We start from the raw sequence: 26,363 nt of genomic DNA on the forward strand, positions 1-26,363 counted from the left end.
ATCAAGCCAAGTCGGCATCTCGTCAAGTCGGCCTCGCGGGCGGGGGGGGCTCTCGAGTGGCCGAGTTGGTCGGTGCGGACTTGACTGTAAGCTGCTTACCAACTCGGCCAAAAGCGTCTTTCTTTTTTTTTTTAAATCACGATGGTGGATAATGTACCTGGGAGCTTCATGTTTGACGTCCGAGTAGCTTAGCTACAAGCGCGCAGCGCTTAGCGGCTGTCTGGTCATGTGACCGGTCCCAAGGCATTCTGGGAATCGTAGTGCAGCGATGCCGGCTGCGCTGGGACGATTTGCAGTTTTTTTCGTGCCGGCAGCTTCTCCTCACGTAGCAGGCAGGGGACTGGAGGACAAACTGTGTGGTTATGGTGACTGACAGGTTAGAGGTGGAGAATGGACCTGGAGCTTCATGGTTGACGTCCTGCTTGAACCGAGTAGCTTAGCTACGAGCGCACAGCGCGAGCGGCTGTCTGGTCATGTGACCAGATCATGTGACCGGCATGTGATCCGCGAACGCCGCATGATCAAACCAGTCGCCTGCATTATAATTTTATTGTAATGTTCTCCACCCCCGAAGTTTGGTCAGCCAGTACAATTAATTCATTTTTACCCAATCAGTGGAAACCTAGGAAGACCGAAGCTGCATGACGAACTCGATCATACTTGCTGTATTGCATCCCAACCACAACATAATACCTGTATTGCATTATGCTTATGCTGATTTGTTCATTTCTGATCAACATTGTTAGTTTATCAGTCATTATTCTTTTCTTTAACAAACATTGCCATTTGCAAAAGCATGTATTTTGTTGTAAATGTTGTTTGCCCGCCATCTAGTGTGCGTCAACAGTAATAGCAACTGGGACTGTAATATCAAACGATTACCAGTCGTACATGTTAAGCTGTTCATGTGGTTTCTTGGCGTTCATAAGCTCATAAACGTAGCCCTCCGGTAAAATATTATATACATTTCATTTCACTGAAATGACGGTCGTCATGTATACATTTAAATCACGTGTCAAACTCCAGTCCTCAGGAGCGGTGACCCTACATGTTTTAGATCTAATTGTAAATCTAATTGTACTGACTGACCAAACTTCGGGGGTGGAGAACATTACAATAAAATTATAATGCAGGCGACTGGTTTGATCATGCGGTGTTCGCGGATCACATGCCGGTCACATGATCTGGTCACATGACCAGACAGCCGCTCGCGCTGTGCGCTCGTAGCTAAGCTACTCGGTTCAAACAGGACGTCAACCATGAAGCTCCAGGTCCATTCTCCACCTCTAACCTGTCAGTCACCATAACCACACAGTTTGTCCTCCAGTCCCCTGCCTGCTACGTGAGGAGAAGCGGCGCTACCGGCACGAAAAAAACTGCAAATCGTCGCGGCGCAGCCGGCATCGCTGCACTACGATTCCCAGAATGCCTTGGGACCGGTCACATGACCAGACAGCCGCTAAGCGCTGCGCGCTTGTAGCTAAGCTACTCGGACGTCAAACATGAAGCTCCCAGGTACATTATCCACCATCGTGATTAAAAAAAAAAGAGAGACGCTTTTGGCCGAGTTGGTAAGCAGCTTACAGTCAAGTCCGCACCGACCAACTCGGCCACTCGAGAGCCCCCCCGCCCGCGAGGCCGACTTGGCGAGATGCCGACTTGGCTTGATGCCGACTTGGCTTGATGCCGAGTTGACTGTATCCCGGGGCGGTGCCGAGTTGGCCGGGGCCGACTTGGAGTGGTGCCGACCTGACTGTAAACCCTCAAAACTTCCACCGCGCAGTCACGATTCATTGCACATAAAGTCTTTGACCTTAGATCTGATCGTTAAAAACTTAACAGGCAAATATCAGCAGAGGCAAAGTGTCTATAAAAAGAAAAAAACAATGTTTAGAACATAAACTGTCAAATAAAGATTGAAATCATGATCGCTGTCATTTCTCTTTACAGTCATGAGAGTCGCTGTTGAGCTTTGATATTACAGCAAGGATTTATAGCCTTGTAAAACAGTGCTTACAGTCACAGGGGAACCTTCATCCTATGTAATACTGTGGAGTATGTGTGTGTGTGTGTGTGTGTGTGTGTGTGTGTGTGTGTGTGTGTGTGTGTGTGTGTGTGAGACTTTTTCACAGTTTTATAAATGGCATAATGTTAAAGTTTTACAATATCTTCCTTTTGATACAAGCAAATCTTACGTAATTGTATGAGAAGAACTTTTCTTCAAAAATAATACGTTCTTGGAAACAAACACTAGAAACTTCAAGCATTGTGTGGTTCTAGTTTTTTCATTTCTCTTTATTTTTGTATTTGTCCCACAATATAATTTTTATTTCATTTTTCAATTGACAGTGTTGTTTTGCTAAAATGAGCCTAGATATTTCATAGTGACACAAATGAAATCATTCAAAACATTATTGTTTACATACAGAGAGGTTTACAAGGTTGTGAATTCTGAAGATGATTTTGGCGCTCATTTTCAGGCTTCTACTGTTTAACAATATGTTCATGTTCAAGATCTTTAAATTTATTCTACATTTACTTTTTATGGTTGCACAGTGGTGTAGTGGCAGACTTGCCTCATAATGAGGCAAGATGATCCCGGTTAATTCAGGGTTGAGGCTGTAGGCCCTCTGAAAGTGACTATAAAATGCCCTAAAGTGTGATTGTGAGTGTATGTGACTGTCTTCTGTATTTACTATGTGAACTTTAAGTCTTGACTATATGTCATTGCTAACTGTCAGATACTTTGAAGGAGGTTTTTTTTTTTTTTTTTTTTAAATATCTTCTGCCTTTTCAGGTGTTAGTCATAGAACATTCTGGGAAGGAGAAGAAGAATTGATCTCACTGTGTATTGAGATTTGATCTTCAAAAGACTGTTGCGAATCAAAGACAATATTGCAGTACTGTACAAGAGACCGCTTATTGAATTGCTGCGCTTTAATTGTTTGATTTGATTTTAAAAAATCCAAAATTCACCCATCAGAATGACACTGACCACAAATAATGAAACCAGACTTCGAAAAGGGTATTTACTGATGGTGCGGCTGCCACAGAGATCTGATCATCACTGAGTCTGTTTGAGGCAACATAAGGAAAACAAAAGAAACTTCAATGTTACAGAGACAATAGGATTTTTCTTTAAGACACTTGACTCCCAAGTTTGATAGAAAAATGTGAGGAAAAACTGATTGTTTCTTACAGGGTGAATACTGTCCTTTTTTATGTTTTTCAGTATATATTTGTTAATGATAAATAAAGACTATTCATATTCATTGATTGAAAATCTGAAAGCTACAAGCATCAAAACCAGGAAAAAAAAAATGCTGGAATTTGTCATTAATTCCCAAATAATTAACGAGTAATTGGGTCATCGGAAAAGCCAAAGAAATCATCCATATCCAAGGCATCAAATAATTAGAGATTCTTTCATATATTCGTATATATAGTTATTTATAATTTAGCACTTGACCCATGGTGGTCTGGACACGGCAGTCGCTGCAGGGTTGGTCTTGATCTTAGCTTATAGTCAGCTAAAATGCGCCTCTGATCAGAGCCTAGTGGGAGACATGTACTGATTCATCAAGTCACAACCAGGGCAATTCAGGAAGGTTTTCTTTCAATGTGGGTACAGCAGAAGCAGTCTTTTACCGCCTCACTAATGGAACTTTTTTTCTTGAAACTCAATCACATTGCGTGCATCCATCCATCTTCTAGGTGATCTGTCCTTTGCAGGGTCGCAGGGTGTTGGAGCCAACAATTAACTATGTCCGAGGGCAGGGTTCACCCATCATGAGGCAATCACAGAGACATACAACCACACACTCACATTCACACCTCGGTGCAATTTAAGGTCATCAGTTAACCTCACATGTATGTTTTTGGAAAGTGGGAGGAAACTGAAGTACTTGGAGAAAACCCACACATGGAGAATATGCAAACCTGTACAAGCACCATAAGTTCCAGTGTCACTGTTTCACTCATGCCTCTCTGAATATCAAAAGGTGTGAGGGCGCTAACCATACGCAACAAAAACAAAAGTTTGAAAAAAATATTTTAGACTTTGTGATATGATCCCATGATGGCATGAGTAATCAATAAGTGTCACCTAATCTTTTTCAACAAAACATTTCAGGAATGACAAGCCATATGAATAAGTAATAAAACACGTGTCAGTAGAAAAAATTAAAAGCAATGAAATAGGTTATGACTTGATAAGTGTGCAATTGAGAAATTGAGAAAAAAGTGACACATATTATTACTTTCGACTCTGTGTCTTTAGCTACTCTAAGTTTGTGATCTGTAGTGGAGCCAGAGTGGGGGCAAGGGGGCGGTCGCCCCAGGGCCCATAAAGTCATAGGGCCCCGTTTCATGTGATGTGTTCACATTTACTGGTAAATAAATTATTATAATAAAATGTGCAGTGTGTGCGAGAAGGTATATGTATATGATTGTGGGCTCCAATTTGATTCTTACATTACGACTGTCCATGAATGCATCAGAGCTGTAAGCCAGCGCTGATTGGCTGTGCGGCATGAACCAGTTTTTTCTTTTGCACTTGATCTGAACTCTTTGGAGGGAAGTTAAACAGTATGCTAAACACTATGCTAGCCGCTAGCGGTACTACCCAAAACCTAACATCGGAGCCATTGGTGAGTCAGTGAAACCTTCAAAAATATTATCTTCATCAGAATGCTGTGGTCTTAAACACCTGCCTATTTGAATGTGCCTTGTGTTGCTCTCAACTACAAGAGACCGCCGAGTCAATTTTTTTCCTAATATACGTGAATTCCAAAAGATATAGATAGCTGTGTCTATATCTATCTGAATAGATTGTGTAATTTTAGACCAGCTGTGTTCATTTTTATATTTGAGCTGTATCAAAGATGGTACAGATTCAGCTCTGGAGTTTTTAATCTGAATTTTCAGCACCATGGACAGCGGACGCTCGGAGATTGACGCCTGTCAATCTGCATTTGTGTGTGCGTGCGTATGTGTATTTGTTCTTCAGAACAAGTTTGTGAACTGGTTTGTGACTTTATTCTGCTTTCTGAGGCATATAGGTTTGCTTGGCTCAATAAAAGTGAGCATTAGTGTGTTGTTTGATGGTAGCATGAGGTATTGTTTGAATGGTAAAATTACTATCATAAGGGCCTGTAGAGAATGCTCCGCCCCCTCTGCACTGAGACCCACGCTCCGCCTCTGTCTGTGATCCTACAGTGTGTACCACCTGGAAACATCCTGAAACCTCTAAGTTCCCCCATCATCACCAACTTCAACATCCAGCTGAGGCTTACTACATTATCTACTGTATATAAATATAAAAAAGGAAGACATTTACTCTTAATTTGAGGGATATTTATTGCAACCCACTATACAAAGTAGAATTTTAACAGGCAATTCATTTATTTATTTGTAAGGAATACAAGTCAAAACTGTAAGAAAGACTGATTTTTTTTTTTCATTGATAGAGTCCTGAGTGTGCAGTTTATTCAAAAATATTTTTCTTATCCAGGTGACCTATAGTCAAACTTTCAAAATGGTTTTTTGCAGCAGATATATGAAAAAGAAAGAGAATATCAACATTCACTGCAAATGAAGAGATATTTTGAACACTGTTGAGCTTTAAAGGCAATGAAAATAATTAGTTTTGCATTAAAATTTGATTTTAAGATTTTAATTTGTCTTCAATACACCCACATTCAATTCAGTAATTTAAACTTGTTTTGATGAAATGCTCATTAACATTTTTAACAGTATTTAGACTGAGTATTGAATAGGTGGAATAACCCAGTTCCCAGCTTTGTCCTGCTGCTGTGTATCTCAATTTATGTCCCATAACAGTGGGAGATGAAGTATGATTTAAAAAAAAAATGTATTATTTTTTTTCTTGTTGAATGTGCTTATTGAAAGCACTACTTCAATTTTTGAAAGACAATTTCGCTGCCGTATGGAGGCACAAAGTGTCGTGAAATGACGCGACGTGCGTGACGTCAGGAGGCAGAGGACCAGAAACGGAAACAGCGGGCTTGTTTGAAAGAAGGAAGCCGTCTCCGTGGTTACGGAGAGCTCAGAAAGTTTGTTAGAATCTCAAAAGGCTCATCTATCAGTCGTTTATGGGCGCATCTATTGATATTGAAGGCATACGGTATCGTGAAGTTGCTCGGAGCTCCGACTTCCCGCTGGAGGCGATCAGCAGCACGTAAATGGAGAAGTGACAGTATAGCTGGAAATGGTTAGCATTAGCTCCACGATTACAGCCCTCTTTACACATTCATGTGACGCTTGTTGATCGCTGTCAACTGAGCGAGTTATCCAAACAGGTAAGCAACAATCTCTCCCAATCTGGAAATGTTTGCGCACGATAAATGCAGTGATAAACAAAACGTGATTTCCTAAACCAACGCCCTGCATCCTTTTTCAGGAAATCACAGTTCTGTATCGCATGGACGATTCATGTGATTGAATTGTGCTTTTGCTCCCCGCAGCATTATTTTCAGTAGCCTGGATTATTGTAACGGCGTGTTTACAAAAACACCCACACAAAGAGTTTGGAGCTTCAATCTCGACACTGGCTGCATGTCTATCAAAACACTGACTTCAAAATCTTACTACTGCTCGATACAGCTTTAAATGGTCTTGTGCCTAAATATATTTCAGATCTATGTTTGACTATGAAACCTCCAGACCCCTGAACCCCTGAGGTCCTCATGAAGAGGTTTACAGAATTTTCCCAAAGACAAACAAGATGAACCAGCTTCCTTGCTCTTCACCTGTGGACACACTCGCCTCATTTGATTCAGGCCTGAAAACATTATTTGCTAAGGCTTTCCATTAAACAATAGATTTGACTGTTTTTACTACCTTTATCTCAATAAATCTTTTGCTTTATTTATTGTCCTCTATGTTTTGATGTTTTTTTCCGTAATCTTAATCACTTAAGATTAAGATTGTTAATCACCTTGTTTTAATATATTTATTTGTAAAGCACTGTTGAATGCCTTGTGTCTGAATGGTACTATATACCGTCTTTTGCTTTGCTTATGTCCTTCGTTAGACTGAAAATGTGCTCCAGAGACGACTCTCAGATCCAGGTTCTGGAGGAGGAGGTGAAGAATTTGTCTGATGAGTTACTGCAATGCCAGGTATGCACAGATTAGTGCTCTACTTCAGCTTCTATTTTGAGCATACACATTTCAATTTTCTTGTCTTTGCTGACATAATAGTGTGTGAAGTGATAAATAAAATATTTCTGTCTGATTTATCAGGTATTTCCCAATTGTTTTTTTTTTTTATTTTTTTTTTTTTATTTACAGCTACTGACTCCAGCTCAGTTACTGTTACAACTTTAATCATTGTGAAGGCCACAAAAAAAAAAAAACTTTCACAGTTGCTGATTTTACAAGAGCATCCAATTTGATGTCTATTTACTTCATCAATGTGTATGCAGGTGATATATTTAGCTAAAAAAAAAAGAGCTATGCACAGGTTTTACGTAATTTCAATTGATGAGTTCAAATGTGCTAAAAATGACCATCATCCTAAAAACCTGTGAAATTACAGGCTGCAGAGTGAAGGGACGGAGCCTGAGCTGCCCATATCTTCTTCAGCAGTTACATAGAATTTGATACTAAGGTCTGCGCTGGTCTCGAAGCCAATAATGAGAGAAACAAAAGTAGTTACAGCCAGCTGCTTTAAAGCCTAATAACATTCAATTTATTTACTGTAGTGAAACTTATCAAATGTTGTGATGGTCGGGCATAAAACATGTAATGTAATTTTTGTAGCTGTTAACTCAAACCTCGACTGAAAATCATTCCTGTTAATGTGAAAAAAAAAACTGATCATACATTTTCTGCAGCTTTGTGGAAAGTTTTTTCCCCTCTTTTCTCTGTTTATCAATTCTTTCTAACATTCTGAAAACTATCAGATTCAAAGGTTTTTGTAATTTTGATGACTAAAAATGCTTTTTATTTTTTGTTGAACAAATCTAAATGAAATCTCCAAAGAAGAAGAAAAACACATATTAGTAGTTTAAATACCTGGAATGTAGTGGCTCAGCAGAGGCAGTTACCATGTCTGCACAAACAAATAATTCTCTTTGCTGAAATAAATGCACACCATGCTCCTGAGCAGATGTGAAGGCATTTCATTTTCACTTTGTGAGTCAGTGACTGAGAAAGTCCTTGCATGCTCACCACCAGGTGGTGTCTAATAACATGAGTGAATTGATCCCAGCATTTCTCACTTTGCATATCCACATTACCTTGCTGCACAGGTAGGCAGACAGCTGTGAAGTCAAGCAAATGAAGTGTTACTTTTCAGTTTTTATTAGACTATAGATACCACCTAACACACTGGGCAGCAGCATTTGTTGTGGTGCTGTAACCACATGTGTGCCTGCTGCTTTTTTGTTGTGTAAAAACTATGGGTTGACTTTTTAAGTTCACTTTCTGGAGTTTGTTCACCCAGACAACTTTGTTGTAGCAGAAATGCATCTCTACATACATACCATGTTATTGCACTGTCATTCAATAACCTCTAATCTCTCTCATGCATTTGTTACTAATTGACATGCACAGATTATAAATAAGGGTCAACTGAAGCTGGTTACAGGTAATTAGACATCACTGGAGCACTTATGAAAGAATTGGTGATTTGGTGAAGAAGATGATAGTTCTTTTGTTTCATGCCTTCTCTGTTGTTGTTTTTTTTTCACTTCATTTAGCTTTGTTTCACACAGTCATTGCATAGATCCACTGTTTCTGTGTGTAGCTTCAACTTATTTATCAGAATGCTTTAATATTCCCAGGGAGAAATTATTTGTTCTAACAAATCGAGCTCTGGAGCTCTGTGCAAAATTGGATTAACTAATGAATAGTAATGAATATGAAAACATTTACTTCCTTGTTAGGATTAACAGCTTTGAATGAGTGTGTCACGCTCAGATTGAGTCATTATAAAGACTGATGGCTGCAGGCAAGACTGACTTCCTGTGGTGCTCCGTGGTGTGCTTCGGAGGTGCTTCCTGAGAAAGTCATATAGATTATTTAAGCTGCTTCTTTGTTGTAGCGTGAAATTCATGCAACGTCCTGTTACCTGAAACTGCTGCCAGAGATTTGACTTTCACCACCAAAAACATCACTGGCCTATCCAAACAGCCTGCTGAGTTGTTAGTATCTGAACCTATCAGTCTGCGTTCCACAGCCAACTTCAGCCAACTCAGTTTGAAAGGTACAAAAACAATGAAACGTGTCTCAATCATGTTCTTTTTTTTACAGCACTAGTGAGTAGACCATTGCCCTACAGACATGTAAAATGTGATAGAGGGAATGTTAAACTCTAACATCAACGTTTAAATCTATCCTTTAGTTTGATTGCACAATGTTGCTGAGTGCTTTTATTTTTCTCGTATGCTTTCTTCGCTTCATACTCACAGGCTCTGTTGAGCTGACATTGAAACCCCTCCTTGGTGGTCTTCAGTTGAGTGGAACATCAGCCATTCTGTATGTCTAATAAGGACTTTAAGTTGTGCAGTGTACAATTTAAATACTGTCATTTGAATACTACTGATGTCTAAAGTCTCTGGCACGATCTACTTCAGGACAGCCATTAACTATAAAGAGTCTCATCTGTCAGCCAGCAAATGTTCCTGCTAGAGCAGACTAATTTTACTAATATGTGCTGAACTCCAGTGGCTCTCTCTGGTATGTTTAGCCCATGGTGTTTCAGTGTCTAGATTCAAAATGAATAATTCAGCCATCATCAAACACACATTCAATGCATCTTTAAGTACACATATACGGCAGAGGAGAGCTCTTGATGAGGGTCCTGACTGAACATTTGTCTATGAAACAGTTAATGGCAGCCAAAGGCCAGACAGAGCGCGAGCACATATTTCAAGTATAACACGCTGCCTAATTTAATCGTTAGCTGCATTCCAGGGTTGATTTGGTGAGCTCTCTGTGCCTCGATCATCTGCCCCCTCCCCGTTTCTTATGTATACACGCACAGACACCAGCCATCAACCGTATATAGAGACCGGAACGTACAGTCCTTCCACTTTATATGTTCAGCTCATGGTCTTATCAAGGTCTGCTTCTGCCATTTGAATTAATAATTGATTAGACACTTTTGAAAAGGGGGTTAAAATTCATGTACTAATTGGAGACCAGTAGATTCCAGTGGGAGCGATGACTTTTATCTTATGATGATGTGAACATAATTTATCAGATAATTTTATATTAGGTCGATTTGGTATAATTCTGTCTTTTAATGTCAGAAAATGTAGTTTTTAGATGTCCCTCATTAAATGTAATGTAGCTTAAAAATGTTTGAAAAACCAGCGAGACAATTTGAATTGGAAATGTGTCAGGGGCTGCCCGAGTTTTTCTGCTTGAAGATGACTCTTTCTGTCATCAGTTTTGAGTTTCTTTGGGGCTAGTTACTTTGGAGCTGCAGTGAAAAACATATCTGGAAAGCAATTGATTAATAAAGAAAATGCAAGCCTGACTGCTGTGTTTTGATTTGGATCCCAGCACTCCCCAGTCATAAATAGTGCATAATGACAAGTGTCAATGCTGGCTCCCCTTGAGTCGAAGGTCACATCCCAGCGATGGAGATTACAGCTGAGAGAGGTTCTTGATTAGAGAGGTCTGACCAGATAAAAAAAAAATTATTTTGAACAAGATTTTTGAATTATTGATTGCTACCCCGACTGTCGTATGCTAATGCCACCGAGCATCCAATTAATTTTTTTTTTTTGTTTTTTTGTTATTTTTTTACTAAGAAGAGTGTGATGTGTTGCAGATTTTCCTTTTTAAGGATTTATGTAAATAAAGTTCATCACCAAGGATATCGAAAGTTATTCACCATTAGGTCCATCTCCATTAAGGATATGAGCCGCTGATTTGCTGAATCCTTTATTTTCGCAGGCGGACAAGGAGTTTGTGTGGTCCCTGTGGAAACGCCTGCAAGTGGCAAATCCAGACCTGACCCAGGCTGTCAGTTTGGTTGTTGAGCGGTGAGTAGATTCGCCTTACACATTGCTACCTGAGAATCTCAGCAGCTGAACAACCCTTTATCTCACAAGTGAGGGGAAATATGTGTGAAAGTCGTTCGACGGGTGTTTAAAGCACCTTGGCATTTCTACTGGGGTTATGACGGAATCTGGTGCAGATGCTGATTTAAGCCCTTTTATCCCCGGTCTCCAAGTTCAAACAGTCGAAACCTTTTTAATGAAAACACTCCTCCGCTGCTGCTCACATGCTGGACAGTTGAAACAGTCCTGCCAAATACTTGTCTTTATCGGATAAATAGTGAGCTTGAATATGACCTCTTTTGCGGGGTCTCTAAGCTACACGAAAATTGTGGCATGGGAACCTTGAGAAGAGACAGATTCTTGCTCTTTTTCCTGATGATGCATATTTTGGATAAATGCACCGTGTTCACCTCATTTGGAGCAAAGCGTGACTTTAAATAGTCTTTGAATAACCGGTCTGTTTGTTTTTCTTCCTCCAGCAACTGAAACTTAAAGCTTTATTATAATGTTTTCCAGCGTCCCTATTGAGGATAGCTAAGATTCATATATTTTTCATTGCTGCTGCATATCACCCACTCTTTGAGTGTTGCCAGTTGTTAGTCGGGCTCTAATAGAGGTAAAGTACAGTGCAGGAGCACGCAGAGAGTTCCTCAGCACCTCAGCTTCTCATTCCTGCTCTACACCCTCTTCAGTTCCTTATAGCCCCCTTAGGAAACCCATCAAAGTATGTTGGTCTGCGGAGACTGTTGGGGGAACATGCACCCAGAGAGTGTATGTGTATTGTATCACCTGATGCGCAGGAGGATATTGACATGGTAATTGTGTCGACTCCAGTCAAGCGCTGGCGCCCACTGGGAGCCGCCATTCATTCCTCCCTCCCTCTCTTGTGTGGGTCTTGTAGAGTGATTGGTTGGTTGCTCAGGACATGGTGAACACAGCCCAATATACGCGCAGATGCAGCTCGGCCTGCCTGCGTTGCCGCCCCTCCGGGGACTCCGGATACTTATTTCAGGGTCTGCCAGGGGAGCGGGCTGATCAGAAGAGGCAGGGATGCGATAGAGAGGGTCTCGGAGATAGGAGGAGTAGAGGGAACGAGTGATGAGCGCAGGGAGTGGGCCGGTCTCTGGCGATCTAAAGTAGTTGAAACAAAAAGGTCCCAAACTGAAGCCTTGTTTTTGTCTTGCGAAAAATTCATTATGATAAAAGAAGTGGCAGTGGGACTGAAAGACGTTTCAGGGTTTGTTGTTGAAGTATCTTAATACTGTAGTCTTTTGGAGTGAATAAGTAAACAAACATGTTTTTCTTTTCCTTAAAGTTAACGAGAAAGTTAGGGGTGTAAAGGCACTTTATAAAAGGTTAAGCTCAGTAGATTTGATTGTGACATAATGAAAGCGATTGCATAAGTGAGATTATTTAATGTTCAGTTTTCTATTCAATGTGAACCTAATTAAAATAAATAATTTCATGCTTTCTTTCAGTGAGAAGGAGAAAGCGGAGATTAAGTACAGGAAAGTGTTGGAGATCCTTCAGTCCAAAGATTACAAAATCCAGGAGCTGGACCAGGTATGGTACCTCACAGCTGAACATGGACCGTCATTATCTCTGATACGGAATGTTTTAGACACATTCATGCGACTGTGGAGACAAGTTAAACTTGCCCCTCACAACGCTGAATAAAACAGAATCTGTGTGTTTGTGACTGCGTCCACTCGGCCTGTTTTCTCTCACCTTCATTTCTGCGTCTTCCCTTGAGTGATAGATATCTCCTGATGGTGTGATGGCTGATGATAATGACATCACTAATGTAATTTACTCCAAATCATCATCCCCACTCTGAAGCATCTGTCAGTCTCCCTCATTACCGTCCCTCATCCAGACTCGTGCTCGCTCTTAATGAGACTGCATGTAATGGAGTCATCAGCTTACCAGTGCTTTTTGACATTGCACTCTTAAGCAGTGATAACAGCAGCATCTCTCGTAGGATCACAACACGTGTGTTTATGTCAAGCTTTGTTTCTGAGACAGTCCGCACAGTTCTCTGTTCTCTGCGAAGATGCAAAAGCAGATGAACAGAATATCCCTTAAGCACAGAAACTCCCAAGTCTTGTTGCACAGCCGTGTTCATGACTGTGGCCTTCTTGTTGTGGATTTGCCAGGAATGTTTCTCCCAGTGTTTAAGCTCAGGATTTAAAGGTCAGACATGATTTTATATACAAATTACAGCTGCTGCGCCGTGTACAAGGAGAACAAACTGACTGAAAAGAAAAGCTGTTGCATAGACAATGGGGGTTTTGAATAAAGAAAAATTAGACATGTAATATTACATAAGTCAAATAGGACCTTCTTGAAATAACGCTCAAAGTTATAATTAGAAAAGAAATGCATTCATTGTAATAATACGATGAGGGTTGAAAAATATTTGTTTTCTCAATGGCAGCTGTTAATACTGTGTGGTAGATGGAAAAATGTCTCCAACTATTAATGTTAATAAATCTTAAGCCATTGTTTCATATGTTGGCTGTAGCAGCTGTACACTGTTGAATTTTCCAAAACTATAAGTAAGATTTATTCAAGAAGTATTCAAAACTTTAAAAAAATTGACTGAAATTGATTTTATGTCACCTCACAAAACTTATTCATAGCTACATAAGAACAGGACTGTTTTCAAGTCTGTTTGGCAAACCCACAGAATAGATCAACTCAGTATTATCTCAAGAGAAATATGTTGCTGTTTGAAATTTTCCTTCAGCTTCTCAGATGCTGGCAGGGCACATCACCCACCATGCACTGCTTCCAGATGAACTTATCTTAACATCAGGGTCTAAATAGCAAAGTTCACTTACATGTTTCTGATTCGAAAAAAAAAAAAAAAAACTTTATGGGCTGGAGTTGATAGCATTGAATGCTCTGTGATTTAATGTATTGATGAAAGCTGAGTTTTGATATTTCAACAAATAAAGAAGATGATCAGGTGCTTGGAGGATTTGTGACAGTGCTGGACAGACTGTCTGGAAACTGTATTTCATCAGATAAAAGCCGTTCTTCTTTGGGAACATTCAGGCCTCATTAAATGTCGATATTGTAACATAGGGTTTAAGAATTCAGCGACTCCTAAAGAAACAATGGTATAATATCTGAAATCAATCATAAGCACTATGATCTCGTTAAAAGTTACAAAGCCAGCACAGTCATGAATGACTTTTCATTTATGCAGACTTGGCTGTCTACTGATTTCATTTGATATTGTAGGATCATTTGTTTTTAGTTGTACCACTCTTTGAGTTTGGGTGAGCTGCCAGAAGTAAGTCTATGATGAAAGCTTCCTCAAAATTGTGACTAAAGCAAAAAAAAAAACCTGTAACCTGTAGTTCCAAAATGATCTTTCTTCTGTGAACACTCTGCTGTAGATTATTTACAAGATTAATAGGAGGATATACGTGGTATACAATACATAATGCATGACATGGATAACTTTTAGAGAATAGGAGAGGTGACCTCAGCTAAATGCTTCAAAATGAAAAGCCACAAGGTGACACAAATGCATTAAAAACTACCCTTGGTTTTAGAAGCATAACCAGTTACCCTGTATACACATCAGATTTGGGCCTATGAGAAGACCGCAGTATGTTAAATCGATTAATTTGAGAAGTTCTAAAGTGGCTGCAACAGAAAGCACTCATTCTGTTGTACATCTTGAAAAGAGATGTGTAGGCTTTTTGAACAGCTCATTAATAGCTCTGGGCTCTGCGCTGTGTCATCCGGCCCTCTGACAGTCATCATCTCATCTACAGGCTTCAGCCATGCCCACATAGTGATTAATTGGTTTTTCCTCTTTTTTGGAGATGTGATGGTCTGCTGATTCCACACAGTATCTCACTTTTTTCTTAATGTATCAGCTCTCCCACTTTGATGATGTTTTTTTTCCCCCCCTTTATCTTCTATTTTTCTTCCACCTCATTCTCTCTCCACTTTTGTAACATAATTAGCTTTCATTTTTGAACTGTACTGGGAATTTTTAAATGCTAATCTTTCTGTCCTAGACCTCTAACTTGGCAGACACCCCCCTTTTTTTTTTCTTCCTCTATCAATTGAGTGCTGCTGAGGTTCAAAATATTCTTGCCTATCTCATTATCAACATTTGAATTCTTTTTTTTTTTTTTTTTTTTTTTTTTTGCACTCTAGTATAAATCTCTATTAAAGCCTCTCCATTCTTAGCACAGAAAGCTAGAAGTACCAAGGAACGCTAAATCCACTCTCTGGATATATCTGAGCGATTTCCCTCAACGTGGCAATTAATTGCATCCCAGAGCACAGTGGTATTTGATAGTAGGGTGTACCCACAGAAGGCTGTGGATTTCCAGCCAATGCCAAACCCCAGCTGATGCAGTCTGAAGAAGCCAGCCTTTTCCTACCAAGGCCACAATGCTGCCCAGAAAAATAAAAAAGAAGAAGAGAACATGTACCAATATTTAAATTGACGAGCTTTATCTGCTTCAGTTGTAACATGTTTGATAATGTTTATTTATCATATAATCAGTTAACAAACAAAAATCTTTGTTCTTGAATTGTAATGAAATTTGTTTGGGGGGAAAAAATGAGGAGTTTGCATGTTCTTCCTGTGTACGTGTGGGTTTTCTCCATTGTTTCTCCTGCTTTATACTCCGTTTTTCTTTTCTTTTTTTTTCTTAAATCTCTGTCACAGAAAGTGACGGGGCAGCAGCAGGAGATTAACAGCTTGGTACAGGGGAGGACGACAGTGGAAGAGGAGAGCTCTTTAATGAAGAAAGAGCTGACGGCGCTGCGTGGACAACTGGTCAAGAAGAGTCAGGAACTTCAGGTCGGTGGAACAGATTTTCCGTGGCAGCCCCTTGCCTCAGCTCTGAGAAGTCTCTTTTCTGTGTGGCACCGAACACGACAACTCCCCCATGGCTATTGCCTCAGGCATTTGAATCATTTAGGAGAGAAAGAGGATTGTTCAGCCCTCTTAAACACAATCTCAGTGTCTTGGCATCTTTTTCTCTTGTTTTCACCCTTTACTCTGTCTCACCCTTTCTTGCTTTTAGCTTTCTTTCTGGCTTCTAACAACAGAGAATACTTAACAGCTGGAAAGTCTGTGTGTGAGAGAGACAGAAGAAGGGAAGCAAAGGGAAAGGAGGTTGCTCACTTGCGGATAAATACTTAATGCCCTCTTCAGTGGGGGAAAGTGAAATTTGTGCATGCGATGGTGTGGCTTTCTCTCTAATTATGGTTAGATGGGACCTGGCTATGATTAATTGATAAAGGAATGGTCCTTACACAGTCTTGGTGGGGTCTCATGGCGAGAAATCGTGGGGGACAGCATCAAAGGAGACCTGGGTTGAGTCTAATGGGTTTTGTAGCGAGCACCATTCTCATTAGGAGTCTGTCATTAAAGCTGACAGACTGGCCCTTGTACCTGCATGAGTCCAGCTCTTGCAGCACGGCTCGGCCCACACCGGCCAACATCTGGCCGTGTGGGTCCTGTCATACGGCACAGGTGACCTTGGCCAATCAGCGATCCATGCAGGGGGCTCCCGCAGAAAAGTCAGTTCACTGTTTACATATTCATTTCAGGCTCAACCCCATGGGTTACTTCTCTTTTTGTACCTCCCCAGCTTTCTTTCTTTCTTTCTTTCTTTTTTTCTTTTCATTTTCTCAGTTTGAATAGCACTTTTTCTATTCTCTCTCTTTTGTCAATGTTGTTTATTTGGCCCTATTGACCCCCTGTTCTCCCCCTTATACACACACACTCACACGCACACACACGCACGCCTCTTTATCCAGGAAATGAAGACAGAGTGTAGGAAGAAAGAGGAGGAGGAGCGGCAGGTGGTGCAGGCTCTAGAGGAGGAGAAAGAGGGATTAACTTCCCGCTGCGCCGCCCTGCAAGCTGACCTGGAGGAGAAACACAGGCAGGCCAACAGCCAACGAGACCATAGGGATGCTGCCCAGGCCAGATTAAAGGTATGAACATGGGGACAAGTACACACACACACGCACGCGCGCGTGCACACACACATACACACACACTCCTTGAACTCTCTGATCCCTCACTTGCTCTCCTCCTCATCTCGTGAATATAAAAAAGATCTTTGTAGCAAAGCAGCGGAATAAATATGCAGGGAAGAAGGACGGAGAATTATGATTTAACATGGGGGAGACAGATTTTTTTGGTTTGGGGTAAAAACATTGAATTGATTTGACCGAAACCCTCAAAGTTGCAAAGAATGTTGTGGCTCAAGAGTTTGTAGCTGCTGTTATTTATTTATTTATTTATTTTTTTATTTCATTAAATGCAAGAAGGTTATCAGTCATCATTTGAGATTAATGCATCACTCATCAGGAGTAATATTGTAGCTTCTAAATGTTGAGTAATTCATATCACATTCTGAATCCTTGAAGGCTTTGATAATTCAATAAACAGCCTTTTTGCTTTTTTATTTCCTCTCTTTTTTGTAACACTTTCTGCCAAGACATGAATTTTGATGCATGAGAGTTGCAGAAAAACCTCACATTTTCTCCTTTCTTACAGACTAATCTTTATGAAACTCACTGGTACCAGAATCAAATCTAGTCAGACACAAAGTCTTGAATAAGTCAGAGCTGCCAAGTAAAAACCCTCGGACAGGATGAAGCACAGCGACTCGTCTGTGCACATCCATCACAGTCCAGGACACTCCACCTGATTGTAAGGATAGGTAATGTGGGAATTTCAGGTAATAGGTCATCGCAATTGTTTTGACAAAGTAAAGATTTGACCAGAAATGTGTCATTTGTCTGTATTTAGATAAAGTTAATCTCTTGAAAAGTTTAATACATTTTGTTAAGCCAATACATAGCTTTAAGCCTTACACAGATGTAAGGTTTTTGTTTGTCCTTGATGTGAAAACATACAATTACCCAGCTATATGTGCTATTAAAGTTTTGATTTTTGTAATCATTCCTTTGGAGAGTCTTTCTCGTTTTGCGTGTGATGCGTTCACAGCAAGGACATCCATTCCCAAGCTCCAGAATTGCACGGGCTGTTGAGAAGTCATAAAATCTTCTGAGCCTCAGCCAAAGCTAATATTCACAATCTGGTTAAAATGTGTTTAAAATGAATTTCCCTGAAGCATTTGCTCCAGAAACAGAATTGAACTCAATATGAATAAGTTAATAAATTACATATTAGTAGATTAAAAAAATGCACATATTTGCACATATTTAAAAAGCATCATTGTGCTTCTGTCAATTGATCAGCTGGAATGTTCAAGAGTCTAAAGTCACAGAACGCGATGCTTATAGCTGTGTTCTGTTGAAGTCTGTTTCCCACTCAGATGCATGATGTAGTTTAAAGACACTGGGTGCCAAATGGCCCAATAGGAAACCAACTTCAAGAAAAAAAAAAGATTTTGTAAAGGTCAGATATAGAAATGCATAAAATTTTTATATAGTATGAATCAGATTTTGTAGCTAAACTTATTTTAATTATTCCAAACTCATTTATAAGATTTAATATTAAACATTTCCATTAAGCTTATTGTAATTTATTTCTAATGGCCCAACTTTGGTACAATCATTATAAATGTAAGGACATGCCTCCATTTCAATTGCAGATTTTTCCTAAAATATATTTTAAGTTATTGTTGTTCTTCACCACCAGCATCTGGAGGAGGAGCTGCACAAGGCGTGGCAGGAAATATCTGCGTTGAAGAACCACAACACTGACTTATCAGCCCAGCTCTCTTCCAAAGAAAAGGAGGCAGCAGCAAACGAAGAGCGACTCAGTCAACTTTGGTGAGCCCTTCAATATTAGGCCGTGTTTTCAGTTTTGCACTTCGATCAGGTCACATTTACAGACAGATTTTAATAAGTTAGATGAACCTGGGACTTGTTGGCATCGACGGACAGTACGTGAACGACTCACTTTACACCTCACTTTAAATAGGTTACGAGAGGAGTTAGTATATTGCACTCTTTGCTGCGAGGCTTGGGGGTGACACAGATTTCTTCCACTCTAGCTCACGTAAAGCCACTTGATAAGCCCTGCATAGTGGATGTGCTTTAAAAGAAGGAGGAAAGGGAAACCGGGAAGGCTTTGGCTAAGCTTTAGTCGATATGATAAAAACTGTGAGAACTGTAGGAGCCTTAGTGGTAATCTCAACCTTTTTTAACTACTTTTCTGTTTTAATGCCAGAGGCACTCTGACATGTCAGTCACACAAGGGCTATAGACTCTTCCTGAGGTTTTAGCTCAGCGATTAAGGATGTCCTTTTAAGTAAGAGGAGTGGAGTGGTAATTCCATGGGAGGACAATAACAAATGTCAGAAATGGAATTGTTGCCATGTTAATAGAATAGGAGGGGAAGAAAAGCATGGACGTCCTTTATTTGCTACAGTTTACATGCAGTTGTGTCAATAATGATACTCTTGTTCTTTAAACTTTGTATTAGTCTTCTAATTCAAGTTGAATATATGATAGATCATTGAGTGGGACAGATGCCAATAGGTAACAGAGGAGTTGAAAGTTCAGGTAAGGCTCTGATCCTTTAATGGTAGATGAGTCCCTGCAGATTTAAGCAGCAATGTTTAAGATAAAGAAAAAGAATGCTGTACCAGGAACAGCTATGATATTGTGCAGAACCCTCAACCTCTAGTGTATTATGCAGAGGATCCAAGTTTAATGCAGGAATAAATCAGACCACTGCTCCCGACAGTGTCAGCTTGAGTTTTTTTTTCATCAAATGTAGTCTAGCTCTATGATAAGTTTGCATTGTCTTTAACAATGAGACACATTGATGTGTTTTTATTTAAAAAAAAAAAAAGTCATACGGACATGTTTCTTGTGTGTAGCCGGGATTTTGCCGAAATGCAGACTCTGTACAGAGAGAGCACAGACCAGGCAGCAGCTCAGAGCCACCTGATCAAGCAACTGGAAGGACTCAACCTGGACACCCAGAGGGTCATGAGGAACCAAGAAGAGGCACATACTGCCGACACTACGTCCTATCAGCAGGTACTGGATTGTACAAATGAACATGCCAAAATGTACTCGTCGCCTATCACTGTGTCTTCATCAAGCCCATGTCCTGCTGTGGGTATTTTTATTCCAAACTAGATGTAGCCTGCAGTGAATCCACACGGCCAGAACAGCACTTTGCTGACTGTGTCTTGTTATGGATGGTCTCTCAATGCACCACACCTGATGACTGTACCGTAGTGCCATGCACAGCAGTTCACAGGAGAACATAGTTATGAGTCAGTTTGACGCAGTTACTTTTTGAATGTTTATTCCATCACTGGAAGTAAGACAGATCATGTATGTTGTATTTCTCCATTTGATACAGTTGCTGATTTACCCATTCTCCTCTTATCTACTCATATATGATGACAGCTTTACAAGGAGCTGAGTCAGTGCTACCAAGCTCTCATGTCTGGCGAGGCCAAACTCCGCCAGAGTTACCACGAACTCACCGACCAGTTCGCCCAGAAAAACCAACACATCTTGGAACTCCAGGCACAACTACAGCAACAGCAGGACCAGATACATCTTCAACAGCAGCAGCAGCAGCAACAGTGTCAGCTGACTGCCCTCTACTCCTCTCCAAGCAGGCAAACCAACTTGAAGGTAAGTTTTTTTTATTATTTACCATTCACCTGTCATTCTGAAAGTATCTTATGTGCACAAACACTCTGAGCTTACTGCGTTCTTCAGTAAATTTGCATTTGTGTGGGTAAAACAACACAAGTAAGTTGATGTTTTCCTTAATAATGCACCGATTTGTCTCTTTTCATAACACCTCATATTGTGATCCGTCTGTCAATCACTTCTCTGGGGTTAGTGTCTAATTGTCCTAAGGTATAGAGGCGACTGTGTGTAGGTGGATTAGCAGCCATGTTAGTAACTGACAAGCTCCAGCATGGCCTGTGGTGGTGGTCTTTAACTCTGAATCATTCTTTTGATATTGCTCTACTTCACCCTTGATCTCTCCATCTCTCTTAGCACCGGTGTCTTTTATGTCAGCTATCTGATCTTCTCCCGCTCTCTGTCCAACGCACACATGCACTCTGACTTACTTTATCAATCTTCTCTGCCTCCTCCCACCCAAGTAACTGGAAGTCCTTTTAACGCACTGCGGTCAGATGGTGAAGACAGACAGAGGTGGAGAGAGGAGATGTAATTGGAGCCCAGCAATATTCTTGAAGATGATGTTTGAGTTACAGTTTTACATCTGTCAGTCAGCGGGAGTTGGTCTTTGGTTCAGAATCTTTGAACTGTCACCTCAAGGCAGTAGAGGCTTTTACCGACTCCTAATGATATGGAGATAGTTGTCGGACCACACATTCAGTTATGAACAGTAACTTGTATTTATATCTGAGCCACCTAACCCTGTTCAATTCACACTGCAGGGCTCAGCTTTAGGCATTTTAATCTTTAGAGCCGTATTCTTTTCACTTTAACTTCAACCGCCTTGTCTTTAGGAGCCAATCGGCGCTGTATAGCAGATGCATCAGAATATATTCCTGCAGCAGGTGAGATGCGGCTATGCCTGTAATTCTTTAATTTGATTGGTTGATATTTCGCTGCCACGAGACCGTGGAAGTTGAACGATATCAGCTCAAATGTTAAGTGAGTTACAATCACACCGTCTCACTTAACCCCGTTAATTTAACCGGTGGTAAAGTATAAATGGATCATTTAGCCAGTAATTAAATACAGTGCTGCAGTGTTCCCCCTGTAATTAATACTACATTTAGTGAAGATGCAGTCAGTGCAGTGTGAGTGTCGGTGCTGGGCTCTATGCATGTATACGAGTGTGAAAATGAGTACATGTGTGCTCCCTTATACTGAAAGTCTTTGCGTCTTATCTTTGCCACCCAGGTCAAAGTGGGAAAAATCTAATCACGCATCTCCGTGGTTGAGAAATAATTATGAAAATCTTACGAGCATAACCTAAGCTAAGAATAAATAATAACTTTTGCTTGCTGAACACATGTAGCTGCTGTCTGGCTGATTTGTTTCTTTAACTTTCTTACCTACTGACATCAAAGTAAACACATCAGGTACCCCAAGGTATAGCACTCAGTCAGGAGGGCTTTCTGTTTCCCTCTCTCTAATTTCGCTGGCAGGTTGTGCGTATACGTGTGTGTGTGTGTGTGTGTGTGTGTGTGTACGCCTGCGCCTGCCTCGGCTTCGTGTTTGACTAAAGGTGCGTGTATTCGAGCACATAATCGCAAATTCTGTAACAACTTCCTCCCGAACACCTGTTAAATTCAAATGCTCGGGTTGTTAAGGCAGATTTGATTTTAATTTTAAATATTTTGGTGGAAGTTACCATTGGAGGTGATCAAAGTGCTGATCGCAACAGGAGCACGGGGGAGAGACGCAGCGCTCATTTGAATACGGACCAGAGCGACGGCTTTGAACACCCCTCCCGCAGTGGTTTTTGGTGGGGGTGGGCGCAGCAGAGGAGGGTGGGTGAGAGAAATAACACCCATTGTGTGTTGTACTTCCACGCTGCGCACCGAGATTGACTGTCTGTTCTTTCCCGTCTTATTCCAAGTTAACTCTTTACGGGAAGCTGAACAGAAACTACGAAACCTCGAGTCTTTGGTGTATCTGAGCTGTCGTCTGTTGCTGTCACTGTAGATTTTTTTCTTTTTTTATTAAGTATTAAATCAGTTAATATTAGAATTCTGTTTTTAGTTGCATCCATTTTAACTCAGTCATGTTCTGTGTTGTTACTGATTCTAGAATTATAAAATTACAAAACTGGCTTTCAAATGTTTGTTTATAAAACATTTTCCATTCTACCCTAAAAATAAAAAAGGAAAAAAAAAAAAATTATATCGGCTGAAACCTTTTTCTTTTTAAAGAAGCTATTTGTTGGTCATCATCGTTTCAGTTTTTCCTGTTTTACTGTACTGGTACCATATTTTTAGTTTTTCTGTATTTGTGTGTCTTTGCATCCTGGAGACAGCAGTGTTTCCATCGGGTCAGGTTAGGAGTGGCCCGATGCCTCGATATTCTGCTGTAGGGTCTGGCTGCAAATCACACACCTGGATGACCCCCACCAAGACCGACATGCAGTCTGAACAAAGTGCCAGGTTGGGGAGGTTTGAATTGCCAGGCTTGGTGGTCACCAACACGAAGCAGAAGCAGGGAAGATTGCTCATTAGTGGACCAATAAAAAAAAACAAAAAAAAAACAATAACACAAAAAAACCCACACAAAAACTAACTAACCAGCATGAACATTTAATCATTTGCAACTATCTCCCTAGCAGCATCATTGCGCTCGCTGTTATTAAGCGATTGGCTGCTGTCAAAGCTGAGCGGTGATTAAAGACCAACATTACAATCCATAGTAGACCTCAGGCTTTCTGGAACCATCACCACTCTGAATGAGTGGTAAGCTGTTAATTGTGTGGGCAGTAATTCAAAACACTGCTTATTCTCTCATCAACATTGGAAAAAAAGAAGTTAAGCAATGCACGTTCACTCCAGAAAAGTTTCATTTAAATATCATCGAAAGAAGGATATGTGTCTGTTGAAACTTTGATATTTTGTTGATAGTTTTTGTTTTTTTTCTGATTGCTTCTGTGTTTGTCTCACTTTCATGTCATATCTTAGTTTTATGGTTTTAAAAAGTGTTGTATTGACATTATTAGCAGTCTTTCCTTCACTGGCCTGACTGCTCCTTTCTTTTTTCTCTTTTTGAATAAAGTGAAAGAATTTCCTCATTTTGCACCCCCCTCAGCTTGCTGACAAAGTTTGAAACACCTGTCTCTGCCCTGGTAGTTATCCCAGCCAATCTAAAAAAGCTACATAATTAAAACACTCGTTACACACACGCGCATGGATAAATACAGTGATCATTTTGTAATGGGTCACCTTTAGCTTTGGTGAAACATTCTTTTGATCATCGACATTAATTGCAAAAATTGCATGAAAAATAAGAAACTGGCTCCAAGGATATAAAGAGTTAAATGGAACAGTGTGAAGTAGTGGATGTAAATACTGAAATGTGTTTTTGGAGACATTTCTGTAATGTTTAGAACTTACATTTCTTGCCGTTTAGTGGTGTCACCGTAAAGAAACAATTCTGACTTTGCAAGAAAACTGTCCATTCCCTTAACAGCCAGGATACTTCAGGTTGAACTCTGATTTATTAAAAGAAAAAAGTTACTTGAACACATATTTTTCTTAAGATCAAAATTTAACAACCACTTATTTAGTGTTTTCTGTGTGTCAACGGTAAACAGTATTGTCAGCGTTAGTTTGGGTATAAGAGTGAGCCTGGACCCGGGCCGTGTCCGGGGCCAGAGACATACTAATGACAGAGATGCCAGTGGTGAGCTTCACAAGCTCAGCCGCTCTCATTAGATGAGAACCTCTGTGCAGCGCAGCTCGCCTCATTAATGAAGCACAGCCATGTGCCGCTGAAGAGACGCACACTCACTTGCTCAAGTGCGCACTCCCGGGTCAAACAGACTGTGTGGGAAGACTCTCAGATGTGTGCGCGCACGCAGAAAACATGCATGCACCTACATCCTACTCACTGTGCGCTGTCCTTCTGTAAAGTCCCTTTCCGCCGCGCTACCAGTTAGCACGCACGCTCATACATAAATGCACACACACATTCTTTGAAGGATCACCTCCTTGAATACAAAGTGCACCTGGCCTGGTGGGGAGCATGGACCATGTAGCCTTCACTTCGCAGGCCCATCGAATCACTTTCACATATGCTGTCGCTCCACAGATGAGATGTGTGCGATTGTAAATGCATGAGAAAGCATTTGTGTATGCATGCAGTTACGCCTGTGTGTGTGTGTGTGTGTGGCAGGCGTGTGTGTGGCAGACGCCCCTCCTGATTATAGCTACTCCATAATTAACAGTGATCAGATTTGTTTTGTGGCATAAATGGTGCATGTGTAGAACATTAGGCCTGGCAAGTCTCATTTCAAATTCAGCTCAAGGGCTCGGCAGCAGACGGGTCACGAGCTTCAGGGAGCACAATCACAAGCCCCGCTCCATATGGTCCTGCCTGCCGCATCCTCACCAGCGAGGGCCGCCAGTGCCAGACAAGTTCCCCCAAGAACCTAATCTTGTTCAGTAATTACCAAGACCGGCTTTTTTCTCCTTTTTTTCTCTCTCTCTTCCTTTTCCCTCAGCCTCCTCCCAATCCCTTGCTCTTTTTTTTTTTTTTTTTACCACCACACCTGCATGCGCTCTTTTTTTGCTTTCCATTTCAAACTCTGCCTGTTCATTAGCTTCACCAAGCTGCTCTGTTATGTTTCTATGTTTATTTGTTTAAATGTCTTTTTATATATATATAAAATACGCATTCGGAGGGGGGTTGACTCGAGGAAGAACTCAGGTTTGGGACAAGAGAGCGAGAGAGACGAAGCAAGTGAAAAAAAGTCAGACACTCCCACACCAGTTAATTTCTAAATTGCTTTATATGGCTGATGCCGAAAAATGAACTCCATCCTCCTGCCTGCCTGGAAATTATAAATAATTGTAACAGATGCGCCAATATGGCCGGCCTCCAATAAACGAGGCCCCAGATAATTTGACCAACCCCCTTTGACAGGCCAATTTAATAAAACATGAACAAAATCTTCCTCACTAATAATTTATCATCCCCTCTCCTCCCCTTTGGTTAAAGTTGATTACCCTGGCAGTTAACAAGGTCACGCCCAGATGCCAGGTTTCTGATAATGCAATCAGGACTTGTTGGAAAAAAGGTGATGACATCCTGTGCGGATTTTCTTCACGACCTGGCCTCCCCGCGCCGCGGAGTTGTGAAGGCCTTTGTTTGTCAAAAGGCTTTGACTTGATGTGTCGAGTTGGAGTGTTGTTGATAACAAGAAGCGAGACTCTGTTGTTACTGTTTCACACCATTTTATTTCGGATTTAAGTAAAGACAGATGTGATACGCAGGTGAGAGAGTGAAGAGGCGTGTGGGTGTATTATTATTAATGTCAATATAAAGGGCACGGACTTAGCCCTGACAAACTTTGTGTAGCAGTTCAATATAACAGTTTCGAAGCCCGCAATAGTACTTTGAGTACTGTGTGCTTGTGGGTATTTTAGCAAATACACACTCACACAATTATGATGGACTGTATGAACTGTTCATCGCACTAGCGGCAAAAATTGAGGATTAAAGTTTAAGCGATATGGATATAAAATTGATGCTTGCGTTGTTTTATTCAAGCAAAATTCATGTAAGTTCATCAATATGTAGGTGAATATATGTCTCTTCTCTAAGGTGGTATTTTGTTAAAGTCCTCGGATATACTTATCTTTGTCTTTATTTTCGC

At 40.6% G+C, this 26,363-nt stretch overlaps 1 protein-coding gene across 1 annotated transcript in view; it reads left to right on the plus strand.

The window, feature by feature from the left end:
* Window positions 1-6,074: 6,074 nt before the first annotated feature.
* Window positions 6,075-26,363, plus strand: part of cntln (centlein, centrosomal protein) — a 79,737-nt gene continuing 59,448 nt past the window's right edge. The window contains exons 1-9 of the mRNA XM_030095133.1: window positions 6,075-6,320; window positions 7,055-7,142; window positions 10,932-11,020; window positions 12,517-12,601; window positions 15,741-15,875; window positions 16,841-17,020; window positions 18,699-18,832; window positions 19,888-20,050; window positions 20,429-20,662. Of these exons, the coding sequence (XP_029950993.1) occupies window positions 7,062-7,142; window positions 10,932-11,020; window positions 12,517-12,601; window positions 15,741-15,875; window positions 16,841-17,020; window positions 18,699-18,832; window positions 19,888-20,050; window positions 20,429-20,662 (1,101 nt within the window). The 5' untranslated portion in view covers window positions 6,075-6,320; window positions 7,055-7,061. The remainder of the gene's footprint in view (window positions 6,321-7,054; window positions 7,143-10,931; window positions 11,021-12,516; window positions 12,602-15,740; window positions 15,876-16,840; window positions 17,021-18,698; window positions 18,833-19,887; window positions 20,051-20,428; window positions 20,663-26,363) is intronic.

Source organism: Salarias fasciatus, chromosome 6 (genome assembly GCF_902148845.1).
Source record: "Salarias fasciatus chromosome 6, fSalaFa1.1, whole genome shotgun sequence".
NCBI lineage: Eukaryota > Metazoa > Chordata > Actinopteri > Blenniiformes > Blenniidae > Salarias > Salarias fasciatus.